The 15,609-nt window shown below is 33.7% G+C and overlaps 1 protein-coding gene across 1 annotated transcript in view; it reads right to left on the reverse strand.

Annotated features, from left to right (window-relative positions):
• LOC128192659 (uncharacterized) overlaps window positions 1-15,609 on the reverse strand; it is a 55,032-nt gene that overhangs the window by 10,733 nt on the left and 28,690 nt on the right. Inside the window, exons 29-43 of the mRNA XM_052865527.1 lie at window positions 14,352-14,639; window positions 14,016-14,187; window positions 13,433-13,564; window positions 12,341-12,484; window positions 11,270-11,501; window positions 10,996-11,119; window positions 10,633-10,769; window positions 10,162-10,329; window positions 9,625-9,760; window positions 9,255-9,373; window positions 8,119-8,152; window positions 7,904-8,021; window positions 3,475-3,541; window positions 1,814-1,967; window positions 300-1,011 (exon numbers count right to left, since the gene is read on the reverse strand). Of these exons, the coding sequence (XP_052721487.1) occupies window positions 300-1,011; window positions 1,814-1,967; window positions 3,475-3,541; window positions 7,904-8,021; window positions 8,119-8,152; window positions 9,255-9,373; window positions 9,625-9,760; window positions 10,162-10,329; window positions 10,633-10,769; window positions 10,996-11,119; window positions 11,270-11,501; window positions 12,341-12,484; window positions 13,433-13,564; window positions 14,016-14,187; window positions 14,352-14,639 (2,737 nt within the window). The remainder of the gene's footprint in view (window positions 1-299; window positions 1,012-1,813; window positions 1,968-3,474; window positions 3,542-7,903; window positions 8,022-8,118; window positions 8,153-9,254; window positions 9,374-9,624; window positions 9,761-10,161; window positions 10,330-10,632; window positions 10,770-10,995; window positions 11,120-11,269; window positions 11,502-12,340; window positions 12,485-13,432; window positions 13,565-14,015; window positions 14,188-14,351; window positions 14,640-15,609) is intronic.

Genomic DNA, 15,609 nt, shown 5'->3' on the forward strand with positions numbered 1-15,609 from the left:
TATCTTGTTATAGGGAATGTAATCGTTTTAATCATTTTCTGAGTGCATATTTGACACCAGCTTGCAAAGTATTAATCACACAAATTACCCGTAACAAATTCGGCCACATTGGAACCTTCAAATAACATAATACAAACACCAGATTTGAGGGTCTCTATACATAGACTGTTTACTTTATCTCAATTAAAAGTGTCTCACTTACTTGAAACTTACACACCAAAAATTTCAATTTACTTTCAATCCGATGATGATAAAAGAATATAACAATAGGTTAGACCTATTATATGTGACAGACTTACCATGCTCCATGAAATGTCGCGGACTTTTCACTTTCCTGGCGTGGTGTTCCAGACCCGAGTTGTAGGTCTCTCCGTATCGCGGTGAACTAGATGTGTGGTGGTAGGGACTAGGGATGGAGGGTGGGGTTCTCACCGGTGGGGCTTTTTTGAAGTACTCGTTCTGTTTGCGAGCCATTCGTAGCACCTGTGACGACACACTCTGGGGCCGACCAGGCATCCTGCCCGCGGACCGGCCCACTTTAGTGGACATACTGTCAGGGAGACACTCAAAACAGTAGTTCTCCGGCTTCACAATTGTCTTATACCAAATATCCCCTTTCTGGAAGATGTTTGGTGTTTGTGGCTTCCTCTGGCCTGGAAGATATTTCTCAGTATCTACTTCCTGTTGTTCAACATCTGGAGCATAATTCCAGGTGTCAGATTTACTGAGGGCCTGAATGGGGCGCTGTCGTAACTCCTGGGGGGTGGGGGCACGCCCAGCAGATGGGACAGCAGTGACTTCTATATGAACGTTGCCATTATGTAAGTCCTCTGTGTGGAACCGGATGGGTTGTCTCGGTGCTATATGGTCTTGGTCGAGTGTTGTTGTGGTTGAGACGGACTCATTGTCGTCTTCTTTGACTATTCCTATAATCCGTCCCTGATCGTCGATGTTAACCGTACCTACCCCTGGTACATCCCCGAGGTCCTGTCTGCCTTCTAGATAATCCTCCTTGAAATCAAATTTAAATGATAAAGAAACAAAGCAAGCACTAATGTAATTATATGTATCATAATTATATATTCAGCAGTTGAGTTGTGTTTTTGTGCAACTTTTCACCACTGCGTGTGCTGCTGTATTCTATGAAGTCTTGAGAAATTGAAAGAATTAAAAAGACCATCCCAAAAATATCATCATGTATGAAACTGCATTCTTATTTGACTGATACGTGTATTTTCTTTAACACTACACTGTTGTTTCATGCAAAAAATCTATACTAAATTCACATTTTTTGAACGGACAAAATCTTGAACTTTACTTTATTATTTGAGTACTGTAGATTCCTTATTTTACGCGAGTACTTAATTCCGCGATTCAACGATTTTTCATCAAATCGGGAGAACATAACATCGCGAATGCCGAAATTTTATCATAGTTTCATGTAGTTTACATTTGTCCGAAAATTAAAAGCGAGATTTTAGAATTCGTGAGACGGGCTTCTCTTGATTTTACGCGGATATTAATTCCTCGCGTTTAATTAGGAATTTACAGTATATGATAACTTAAATTTGACTTATTTTGTCTCTGCATTGTAAAGTGTCAGATTGTTTCATATAATTTTGCAAATATATCCAAATAAGTTTATTGAGTGTGTTAGCAAAGTTGACCATGTTATCAGTTTTCTACCAGTTGACCTTCACTATACGACCATGGCCTCTTAACTCTTTATTTCATCTATCAATAAAATACCTGTATATCAGGTGTCTGTATCAATAAAATACCTGTATATCAGGTGTCTGTATCAATAAAATACCTGTATATCAGGTGTCTGGAAGTGGACAGTTGGTTGTTGAGCTTGATCTGGTTCCGGTTGATTTCCCTGGTACTGGTTGTCCTTGACAACTGGTTCTCCTGCTTCACGGTTGGCTGGCTGCTGGTCATCACATGTTGTCTCCTCGTCCTGTATTCTACAGAAGGAAATCAAATGGTAAGATTTTTTTTCGTTTCTCCCTCCCTATCAGGCCATTTACAACTTCTGATTTCAAATAAATAAATGGTAAAGGATACACAGTTGGCAGGACATTTAAAAACACTGATAACGCCAAGTTTGAAGTGAAACTTCCTTTTGCTTTAATAAGATTTAAAAGTAATAAACATTACAGAATATTAAACATCTATATATCCTGTTTAGGGAAAATTTAGTACAACATTAGAGTGAAAAATTCATCCTCAAACAGCGAGCCAAGAACTTTGGTTTTTATTTAACGCCGTTTATATACAAGGTTATCAGGGTTCGGAAGTGCTTTAACTATTTATCTGCAATTAATTTAACTTTGGTTCAGAACCCACTACTTTTATCACCTATGGCTTTGACAAACGAAACATTTAAAAAGAACTTGAGATACTGTGTTTTGTTTTGTGTGCATTGGGTTAAGCTGCTCTCAGAAATACCTGCTTCAGGATTGGACACCGACAGTTCAGAGATTGAGGTGAAATTTGCACAGGATTAGCCGGGGCTTAAAGCTGGGCCGAAACCAGACGGCTGAAGGTGTAGATACAATGTCCTGAACTAGGCAGGGGCATAGCTTCTAACACGGATATATCCAGATATTACTAATATCTACAGAGAGCACTTTAGATATTGGCTAAATCTTGGGATACCGTATTTGTAATATTTGCCAATTCTAAGGTAGATATCTTGAATCTTATATTTTTATAATTAAAACATGAATTCCCAGCAGTTTCTTTCTTTGTATAAACATGCAGTAAAAGGTTTGCATGCAGTCAAATCAAAAAATGCTCCCCATAATGGAACCTTAGAAATTCTGAAAGTTGATTCATCATTTATTTCTCTTCATGGGTTGTGCATTTTTTGGAGTCATACACATTGATTATTATATATAATCCAAATAAATGAAAATGAGTTGTTTTTTTATTTAATTCCTTGATGAAGGATTAAAGAATTATGATTTGAGATGGCTACTATAAAGTAGAAAAAGTGATAAATATGGTACTTGTCCACTGGGGTCCGTACCACTTATAAAAAGGCTCGCCAAATTTGTTTTTAAATTACAATAAACCCAACAAACAACTCAGTCTTGTTTTGGAACCTCTCCCATACAAGGCATAATTTGTTGAATGAAAACAGCTATATAATTTTATTAGTTTTTAAATATACATTTCTTATATATGTAACATCATACATATGGTAAACTAAACTTTTTGAGGAGAATTCTCAACTACCGGTAATCTGAAAATGGTGGCAGTTCCTGAACTCAACCTTTTAAAGTTAATTTTTAATCTGTTAAAACTCTTAACTGCATTTTAAATGGCTATTAAAATTCAATTTTCACTAGAGTTTCACACATTTAAATGGCAAACAGTAAAAACCAAATCAAATAACGATACAGCAACAGAAAAAAAAGTTAAATGCTCAGAAAAAAATACAAATTAAAAAAAAATCTTGCAACTTACTCATCGATTCGACTCTCTGCTCTTGTATCTGATCGGGACCGAGTTTGGCGACTTTGGGCTCGACTTCCTGGGTAAAAATAAAACAATCATTGACTAAAAATACAAACAAACCGGCCTAACGCCGTCCACTCGACTCAGGACTTGGGACAACACTATGTTTATTGGAGATGGCCTGTAAATTACGGCAATGGGTTCTGAGGGCCGCTTAATCCACCTCAATGACATGATATACAAGTTTTCTGTTATTTTCAATTGTTAGGTACACATTGTTATAAACATGTACTTTAAAGGGACGCCATCTCAACATTGATAACAGAGGCCGGTCTCCTCAAGATTCTTTCAAATATCACAACCCACTGGCAATCTAAAAATTAAAGTCATGTTTTTTTTGCATTTATTGAGCAAGCATTGCTAATGGAACCTGAAAACAGTAATAAAGTATTTCTAAATATCGCTGATAGATTTTAACTTGAAAACCATTAGCAGATAGGGTCTTGATAATAAACTTCCATCACAACGAAATTGATTCAATTGTTTAAAAATCTATGGTTCAATTTTCGGGAAATTTAAATATATGTACCGTAATCAAAATTAGTCCTTCTATTGTCATCATGGCCAAAATACTAATGAAATCCTCAACACCAAAACAAACAGTGTTTACAAAGTCAATATATATTCTTTAAGTACTATAGTTTGCAAACATGGCCGATCAGATGAAGAACTAAGTACATATCTAGTATGTTCAATGTTAACAGTATGTCATTCTTACAGACAAACTCAATTCTTTGTTGTTAGTACAAATAGTGTGCTGTATTCTATCTGGCTCATATATAGAACAGCTACATACACACATTTTTGTGATTCAACTCATGACAAACACATCTAAATTGAAAAGGAGATTTGATTAAGCAGAGTCACTCTTTGTGATTGAATTTCGATTTCCTCTTAAGCCGATCTCAAAATACTAAATTCTAAAAAGTTCTCTTTTAGATCATATCACATGATTAGTTTCAAAGATACTCTAAGGGTTTACATAAAGCAATATCAAATATGGTATCATATGTACTAGCACATCTCAGGAAGATGCTTTTTCAAAACAAAAAAAAAGAGGTCCCTTTTTCATCATTCTTTTATTTAAAAAAAAGTTATGAAATAAAAAAAACTTGGACACAGTATTTTTTAAATTACATGAAATATAAAATGCATAGCCATTTTTTCTCAGAGTTTGAAATAAAGAGCTCAAAATCAATCAACTCTCGCAGAAAGCACCACAGCAATTCAATGGCTGAGCTAGCTTTAAAATGAATATATACAGCATGTCTGACTCAGGAACAATAGAGAATTCATTTTTTTCCCCCCAAAGTTTCAATAATTTTATCCAAGGTTATCTTTTTGCTAAAGAATTTGAGATAAATTCTTGTAAATAAAAGTAAATTTTTTTTTTTTTGTATAAAAAAACGACTACATATAATTCATATACATTTACATACTAGTATTTAAAATTTCACACAAACATTACTCGGTAAAGTTAAACAAATCACCATTTAACACAAAAAGCTTACAGAAACCAATCCCTAAACACAGATTTTAGCATTTGACATATACAGTACCTTTTTGGTAAGAATCATTCACCACAATTAAAGTAAAATAAACAAATCAATATTTAAACTCTATTACAAGATTAAAGGTATTAAATGTTCCTGACGAATGTTAAAACATGGAATTCTAACAGACTGGTCACAAAACTAAGGTACAATCTCAGATATGAAGCAAAATCAAGAAAACATCGTATGAAGCTCAAACTAAACATTCTCTTGACCTACCTTTTCCGAATCGAATACGTTTTTTATTCACTGAAAAATCACATATTTTGGAACAATGAATTAATGTCTTTCGATGTTAATGAGTAATTAAGTCTATTTTACAGCAGACATGATTTGGAGTAGCTAGTACATGTTTATCCTTTGATAATCAGGTGAAGAATCGAATGTATGAAAAATTTGATCTTTACACAGAACCATTTCCAGAAGAAAATTACATTCCGCCTAATTTCAAACTTTGACCTTGTGTCTTTTAGTGGGAGAAAAAAGTCATTATCAGTAAAAAAGGAAATGAAATGAGGTATATCATTGTCAAAACTGTCATACCTGTTTGTAAATGAGACCTAGTATCCAAGAGGACTAATCTACCAACCGACCTCTCTGATAAAGTCAGATGAATATTAAAGAGATTAAGAGTTTGAGATAATCCCTTGGTTTATTACTAAACTAGGGTAATTTTAAATCAAGTGAGAGCATACACAATACCACTGGGTGAAGTATTTAACTATTTATAGAATTAGGTGTATACTCAGGTAAATTGGTTTCTAAATTTCAAAATACATTATAATACCATCTTAAAGTACACAATTCATTATTTGCCATAATTAAGGTGAGCAAAAAAACTGTTCAAAAATGCCAACATTTATCTGGCATTGAACTCATTGTTAAATGCACATATTATGCTGCCCTGTTGTATAAAAAGTTAAGTGTTTGCATGTGCATGCATGCAGAGAAAGTTGGTAAGATCAAACTTTATATTCTAAATCAGAATTAAACACGTAAAGAAAAAATAAAATTATGTTGACACACACTAGCAATTTCTCTAAGACAGAAATTTACATTTTGATTTGACTTATAAAAATAAACTATTAAAAATTCAAATTTTTTTTTGGTCCTTGCAGTGCCATACTCACAATTATTGCTGATTCCCAAATTACACATGTAAAACCATAAATATTTGGTACACAATATTATTAATAATATTCCTAAACAAATTCCCCCCACTGTAACTCCTGGGATTCCATGGAGCCATATCTTAACTTTATCGAGGCATGTTAAAATAAAATTTCGCAAAACTGGCATTTTTTTTTCTTATTGGAGTTTTATTGATAATCCTTAAATTCTGTACAGCTGTCTTCTCATGCCCAAGTTGGGTAATATAAAAGGTATTTTCGTGGGACTCTACAGGGATATAATGGGCTTACTTCAATACAACGTAACTCCACAAACTTGAAACCAAATAACGCAAAGTTCCAAAGTCCATGATGACAAACAAGTAAAGAAAATTCTTCAATGTCAGCGAGTAAAAGAAAAACGTTCACATTTCAGGGCAAGCATACTTAAACCTACGAGTATCTAGCGTTTGTAAAGATAACGGCGATGAACATTTATTTTAAATGTTGCTTGTGTTGTCAATCAGAAGTGGCTTTGCCGGGTGACTTTAATACAAATGGCTCCTAAACTCTTAAGGTAACTCAAAATAAATACACATAAATAGGACTGTTAATATATTTCTGAAATAACTATGTTATTTTATGGGATTACCTTTTTGAAGGGTCGGTTATTTATCATCAGCAAATTTATAATGAAATCTTTTATGAGAATTGGATCATTTTCTTGTCCATTGCAATTCGACAGAGTGAACATTATCAAAGTTGAGTTGATAAGGATATATACTATAATTTTTTTTAAACAAAAAATAATTTAAAAAAATAAAAATGTTTGGATGTTTTTCAAGGAATGATGTACGGCTATTCAGGAGAAAGTTTTGGTAAAAAAACAGGCAGTCCTTTTCGTAATTCATAAATTGAGTATCAATCGGGCGGTGGGCAGTATATAAAATGTGTGTCTAATATCTTATTTATTATCCAATCTGACCTAAAGAAAATAAATTACATAGAAATTTTTTGGCATGATTGACTGTAGTATCCAATGACTGTTCTGTGCTAAGCTGGTCACTTAAATTCAAATGACACGTTGAGACGCCTTCAATAGCCAAGAAATGCCAAGTGTCAAATATTCACCTATAGACATCTATGTTTATTTGTTGATAAAGTTCTGTTTTTTCTAATTTAAGGCTGACAATTGTGGTCTATTAAGAGTCATTATAGTATGTAAAAGGCAAAAAAGTCTATCTGTAAATGAAAATATTTCACAATGCATTACAATCATATATCTATTATCAGCAAACAAGTGTATAAATAGAGGGGGAAATGTACATTTAGTTCCAAATTCATTTGGTATTGGGGTGGATTTTACCTCTCCATATTCTTTTCAGGGTTACTATGGTGTACATTTCTAGAACATATGGCTATAGTATTATACATTTCCTGATACAGTGCATATTCAAAATGTTAAAATGTGAAGTCTAATTTTTTAATGATTGCATATATCTTTGGACAATATCTATTCAAATATATCTAGTGGTCTAAATTGCTTTTTCCCTTTTGAATTGATTTTCCCAAGGACAGCTAGGTGAATTAAACCATGAAAATCCATAAAATTGTGAAATAAAAGTGAAACCAAAAAAAAAATCAGTGTTGATGACAAATAGTGGTTAATGATATCACATGGTTTACCGATGCAGCTAATTAGATATTCCGACTGACCTGAGAGTGACCTTGGTGCAGAGGACACAATGGGAACATACTCCATGGGTACAGGGGTGTTAGTGTCCGTTGAAGGATGACCGGTGTGTCGACTTCCACTGAAGGATCGTAGAAAATCCTAAAAACAAATCAATTTCAGTTATAAGTCATTAGCTAAATTAATGATGCATCTTCATCAAGACAATTCAGAACCAAAAAAGTGAAATGTTTCTTACATCATCCAGGAAAATTGAGCTCATAGATCCCATTCTGAAGATGAAAAAAAAATTTAGATTATTGATATACATGTACATATCAAAGGAAATGAAAAGGGTTTGACATATCAACATGCAAAAAAGTATACAAAGTTTGATTGCCCAAAAGTCTTGTATACCCCCCCCCCCATACAAAATGCCACTATTTCCCTTTTGCAACAAGTTGCAGAAGGAAATAAAAAATGGTCTAAGGTTTTTATTACCAGGGATGGGGTAATTGCAAAAAGTATTTGTAATTGAGTGTAATTAATTACATTTTTCAAAGTAATTGAAAGTAATTTGTAATTGAGTCTGTCTTCAATTACAAGTAATTGAATGTATTTAAATACATTCCAAAAATATTGTGTATTTTCAATTACTTTTCAATTACATCTCAATTACTTTTTTTCCAAGTTTAAAATATAAAAAGGTGTCTTATAATGATAAATAGATTTTATACATGTTTGGCATGGACTTTTGTTTATACAATAACTAAATGTCCCATAATGTTTAATATGTTTTTACAGCATAACACACTGCCCAGGGCAATAGGTAAAGATCTAATTTTGTGGAGGTGTGAACTCTTCTAATACCCAAGAACCCCCATTGATTTTAGACTTAAGGGAGTCAACATATCTCATTTTTGTGGCAATTATTATTTATACATGTATGCTGTACTGCCAAAAGTTTTACTTTCTGAATAAACATAGTTTTAATATGTGAATAAAAATTAATTCACTATAGAGAAAATATTATTCAGAACCAAAAATGAACTCAATGGTACTTAATGAATTTAATTTAAAAAAAAAAATTTCTAGAAATTTTCAAGAAATCTGATCTGAACTATACAACTTTTAAAAACATAACCATACATAAAGCTCTGTATATCTTAATGCTGTTAATATATGTATATGTTCTCAAGATTTAAAAAAATAAAACTAATAAAGAATTTGAAATGTAATTAATTACATTTATCAAAGTAATTGAGAGTAATTAATTACATTTTAAAAAATCAATGTAATTGTAATTGCAAGTAATTGATAAAATTGTCAATGTATTTGAAAGTAATTAATTACTTTTCAAAGTAATTGACCCCAACTCTGTTTATTACTACCTACCCAGTGTTCCAGTTTTCGATTGGCTGCACTCTCATCACGGACTCCATCACTTTTGGGTCGACCTCGGTCATCGTGTTGGTCGCCGCCTGTGATTCCACTCGGGTGTTTGTGTTGCTCTCCTACAACACACAAAGCCATCAGAGTTACTTCCCTTGCAACAATTTCATGTTGATGACTCAAGTATTTTCACATCAAAATTTACTTTGCTAGCCTCTTGTATGGTAAATTAATTACAATCTTAACTTCAAATGACTTTCAATGTACTATTTTGGATATCAGAAATAGAAGTGATATAAAGTTGTAACCATTTGCATTTCTTGTATTTCGTCAACAATGTGTACTCTAGTATCCCAAAAAAGCATTTGCTAACCTTTTCCGTTTTCCATCGATCCTGAAAAGATTGAGGAGCCGTTTTTGGCCGTTTGCCAGCATGTGTAGCTCCAACTGGACGTTTTCCTTTCATTTTTTGAACATAAGTATGATCCCCAAACTTTGCTTTTAGCCATCTAAAATAAATATAACATTGTATATCTGTTATACATGTATTCCCAAATAGAATGTTATTTTGAGTATCCATAAAATGAGTCACACTTATATCATGGTTTGTACATTTATCTTATATACATCAACACATAATGGGTGAATATTAATTTGTTAACAGAAAAAGACAAAATTACTGTTAAAAATTTGTAAGAATTTGCAAACTATATGCTAGGTTTATTTTGTACATGTAAAAGTGCTGGTATTTTATCTCAAAATTATTTTAATGTTGATGGCAGTTTGCGATAATTAAACCTAGTAGACACAACAGTAGTAAATCATAAGTCAAAACAAGTCTAAACAATAAACACACAAAAATTAATGCATTGACTCTAGGGTTGAAAGACAGTAAATGAATGGTACACACTTTGTGCGCTCTGTTTCAGGGATGATCTTCCCTCTCCAGTCGATAGCCTCCGCTGTTCTACTGGGCGTACCTGACCGGACAGACATTGGAGGGTGGGGCTCCAGGAATTCCACACCTGGGGGAGGGTTGTTGTGAGAGAAAGAGGTATGGGGTCTGGGGCGCTCCGACCTAGAATGATAAAAACAATTGATGGATTACCTATAACACGGTGTAAAATCTGAAAAGGGTAAAACCAGGTTTCTAATATTTAATCAACATAATGATAAAAAAAAAATATTGAAGAAAAAGAATGTCTTTTTTAGATCAACTATTTTCATATATCTTGAATATCAGTTTTTGAAAGTATAGCAACTTGAAAATCACAGAGGGACAGGGAGATAAATCATGTTAAAGAATAAGATATGATGGAGTAAGTCTCCATTTCATTACAACATGTCAGAAACAGAGTCTAAGTAGGTGGACAAGACTCACATAATATCAGGTGAATTTGAGCGCTGCATTGGGCTAGGTGACCTATGACCTGTGGCTGTTGCCGGGCGTGACAGAGGTCTCCTGGATACTGTACTACTTGACGGCTGTCGGAATCCTGGACTTGGAGCTGGTGCAAGCTAGGAGAGAAATAAGTCACACAATTACTGATAATGAACAGATTTTTATTCAAATGGTGAGGGCATGAGCATGATAAATATTACCGGTAAGTCATATTCAAAGACTTCATTGGGGTATGTTCCTTTGAAAAGATATTACCGGTACTTTTTTATGCTGTAAAACCAATATTATCATTAGGCTAAATAATCAGTGTAACTGATTTTGCAGGGATTCTATAGTACTGACCCTTTCCTTGAAGTAGGTCATGTTCTCCGAGACGTCATCCACAAGCTGTACCACAGCGTCCAGCTTCACGGAGGATGCTGGTTCAGGTGGAGGCTTGTTTTCTTTTTCACGCAACTCAGCTTCACTGTAAAAAAGGATGTTTCATAAGAGGTTGTCCAAAAACTTTTCATGCAATGCTTTTATAGAGAGTTTTGCCAACACATTTGACCCTACTTTCCCTTACTTCATTTATTTACTTAATACTTAGTTTCTAATGACCTATAAAATTACTCACGCAGCATCTAGAAGCTGTTTGCCTAAGGGATGAAATTTTGGTTTCTCCACATGCCGAGAGGTCTTTTCAGGAGTATCAGACATACGACTAGAAGCAGCTGACCTTGGTTTGGAGTACACCGGTTTGCGATATTTGGGAAATCGTGGATAAAGGTTATCAGCCATTGCATAGAAGTCCTCCAATGAACTTTGTGTATACAACTCCTGAACTTCCACAGTTCGCGGGGTCAACACTAACCAATCAATAACAAGAACATTTTAAGCCTTGAAAAACTCAAATAATTTGGAAAGTTAAGTATATATATATAAATGCAGATAAATACATGATATATTCTGGGGCCATGACTGATTTTAATAAATGTACCCAGATGAGTATTTTTGTTGTAGAGGTTAACTTCGTTAAATATACTTTTGAATTTAATGTAATTATAATTAACATGCATGTATATACTAGATCTATAAATTTAATAGTGTTACATATAAAAAGTAATAAAAGTAGCTACACATAAGCACTTTGATGAAGTAGAAATATACATACTTGTTACAATCACTACAAAGTAGTTAAAAATACTAGAGGTATATCAATTAAAAGGAGAGAGTAAAAAGATTTTATTGATTTAAGAAGAACATGCAGATGAAATATTAAAGATAAATACTTAAACTTTAGCTTAAAAACTGATCAAAAAAAGAAACTAGCACTAGACTAGCTCCCTACTTCGTACATCTTTTAATTGATGCACTTATCAGAATTACTTACACCTGGATTTTGAAATTTATGATTAGGGTTTTATTGTACAGTCATCAATAAATATGAAGAATTTTCTTTTTCTCTATAATTATTGCATATCTAATTTTGTTTTCACATTTAACTACCATAAGTATAAAAGTTATAAGATGCGATTATGTGATAAAAGTTTCCAGTTATTTACAATTTTCTCCAAGTATATAAAAATAAAGATTGGAACTACACCAAAAAACTTCTACCATATATAGGGAGGGGTAGTGAATTCAGGACAATATTGAATTAAAGGTGCAATATACATGAAACATGAATTATGTACAATATATATACCCTTGGCAACCGGTACCGACTTTGAATTCTGAGAAAAGAATGCTACGACATGTTTTGTCATCTCCTCGGGCATTTCTCCGAAGTCATGGGCAGTGTAGCGTACATCCATAGCTGTACCACTGCGACCAACGAAACTCAAATCTCCTTTGAGGTTAGAAAAACAAAATGCAAGCAAACGATGGTTACTTAGGCAGCAGTCATGCAAAATTAAAAATAAAGAAACAGAGTCATTAAAAACAAACAAGAGGAATGCAGAGATGTAATGAAAATGGGATAACTGATTCAGATGCAGTCAATGACAGAAACTAATAATATATTTTAATACTATATTAACTAAACCAATATAAAGCTCAGAAACTCTAGAAGAATACACTACTGGTATGTTGTATTAAGTCTTTTTTTGCAAATTTCCCCCCAGAATTCAATATCTATAAACATGTCATGCAACTTTTTCTAAATTAAGCTTTTAATCTATATCACTTTAATACAGTTTCGTCTAACTACCCGTCAATACTTCAACAGCATTTAATTTTCCATAATCATACTTTTTGAAATCGATATAATTTCTATAATTTCTTCAAATTCTCAGTAACAGTAATTCATGGAAGGATAGAGCCACCCCCCTTCTCTTATGATGGATGTTGGATGAAAATGACTGATTCAGAGTTAAAAACGTGGCAACTCAAACTTCAAATGAACGAAAAAATAAAAACAACAGTGACACATCTGTGTTTACCAGTCTGGGGGTCAGTGATTAGCTTTTGTGACGGGGATGGGTTATTTCCTCCGATGGGGATTGATGGGAACAACTTATCTATTGTATCCCTGTTACCTTGGTAACGTTTGGACCCCCTTCTCACTATTCTAGGTGACCGCCCTGTTTTTGTTATCATATATATTTTAAATTGCCAGTGACACAGTTTAATTCACATTTGAAACAAAAAAATTTTTTTTATTCCCTTTGAACAATTCAAATGACCTACTAATTAAAACTTTTTTCAAAATTCATACACAAACTTATTATTACTATTAAATCAAACGAATTGCATTTGGTCTTTTCACTGTTTGTGTAATTTTACTTGAAAGACCTACTTAGGATTTCTTGTCCATATGACATGTCCTTGTTGTAGGATTTCCAGTGGGTGAGGCTCTCAGGGTGGGAGGAAATGGCAGTCACCGGTCTGAAGGTAGGAATCTGGGGTGTGGCTGACGACTTGGGAACAGCTGTGATACATTATAACATCGTACATTGTAAATACCATTTAATAGAAATGTATTTTGGTTAGTGTAATTCCATGGATTTGTCCAATAGATATACATGAGAAGTATCATCTAAGTCTATCCAAATGATATCATATAATACAGAATATCCATACCATATATTTCTCTGCAACACATAAAGCAAACTTTTTAAACTTTGAAATGAAACAAATTAACCTTTGCTGATTTCTGAAGAATTGATACATTTATTATAAACTATAGAGATTTCTCAGAATTAAACTTCCCAATGATATACCAGTACCTTTACCCATGATATGATATAATAACTAGAGATTTTTCTGTTGGGTGACTTGCAAAGTATACTATGAAATAAACTTTGTTTTCCAAACCTGTAGATGACCTATGTATCACACGAGATAAAACAACCACAAAGAATTCTCTTCTTTATACAAACCTGATGACGATCTGCTCAGTATTCTGTGAGATAGACTGGTGTTTTCTCTGGAGGCTTGGTACTCTTCCTCCGCTCGCTTGGCTTCCATGGCTGCCAGCTGAGCATGAGGGTTCACCAGACTCGCAATGGGGTGGACCATCTTCTTGGGAATGTATGTTGACAAATTAGAAAACTGTCAAAGACAAAAAAAAATTTCATTAGTTTTGAATTTAAAAAAAATTGCCACCATGAGAAAACTTCTTTCTTTAATTTTTAAACCACCACAAGAAATGTTGAGTTCTACAATTCAGAGATAAATCAATAAATTTTAAATTATCAAACTGAATTGAAATTCACCTGGTCTCCGTGAGTAGGAGCAGACATGGCAGCCCTAAAACTGGTTGTGGCAGTTTGTTCTCTGGACAGCTTCCTACGGATATCTGGCAGCTCCATGTCAATATCTGCTGGTCCAGATTCATCGATTTCAAACCCTTCGTCGTCTTCGTCCTGGTAATGGCTGTCGACTGTTACGCTCTCGATGTAACGCTGGCTCTCTACAGAATCACGACCGTCCTCTTGAGGCAGGGGATGTAACTCTGTATGACCCTCATCAACATCTCCAAGGGAACTTGCCAATCTCTGAAGCTATTCCAAGACAAAAAGTAGTTGCTGATCTAAGATGTAATTTTACAATTAAGAAACGAACAATATGCTGGTACCACATGTAGTCTTAACTCTAGGAAATGCTTGAAAATTTTTTCTGGAAATTCTTGCTCTGCATATGTTATAAACCAGCATTTAAATATCAAATCCCTCTTACAAAAATGATAAAAAAAAGTCTTTATTTGGAAGCTTTATAACTGGATGCATTGATCACCATAAACGTACAAAATTAATGGGGCCTTCTGATAGTGAATGCCCACTCAAAGTTAAAAATACAGGTGGAAAACGATCCTGGAAACATCTCTATTATCTTTTGGATTGTGTAAAAACACATTAAATAAATCACAGTAAAAGCAGATCAATTGGAAGTATTGAATATTTCCCCCAAAACTGCTTCATTACAATTGATTCATGACTGAAGAGATAAAACAGAATAATACATGCTGTTTAACAAAAGGCATCATGGGTATTGGGAAAGCTGTTCCACAAGATAGCAAGCACACTGTATAAGGTAGTTTAAATCACATGTGTTTAAAAACTGGACATCAATGAGATGGTGGCTATCTTAAATAATAGACAAGAGGATGAAAAGTATTTCAGAAAATTTTGCTTTGACCTTGACTTTCCAGTTTGCATAGAACTTTTAATTCAATCTCATTACCCCTTACCAACAAGTGTTTTTCGGGTTCAAATCTGAGAGATTAAGCAAATTAGAAATCAGGATCTAAAACTGAAATTTAAAAAGATCTGCTATGACCTTTAAATTTGACCTATAAGATTGATTCAAGGTCACTTCACACCCTTTACCCAAAAGCTCTATGTGAAGTATGAACCAAATAGGTTTAATTAAGTGGAGACTATGTATGATCTGAAAAAAGGACTTTTTGCATGGTGTGATGACCTTGATTCTGATCTACAAACATCATTCAAGGTCACCTCACACCCTCTGACC

The sequence above is a fragment of the Crassostrea angulata genome, chromosome 7, assembly GCF_025612915.1.
Source record: "Crassostrea angulata isolate pt1a10 chromosome 7, ASM2561291v2, whole genome shotgun sequence".
NCBI classification, from domain to species: Eukaryota; Metazoa; Mollusca; class Bivalvia; order Ostreida; family Ostreidae; genus Magallana; species Magallana angulata.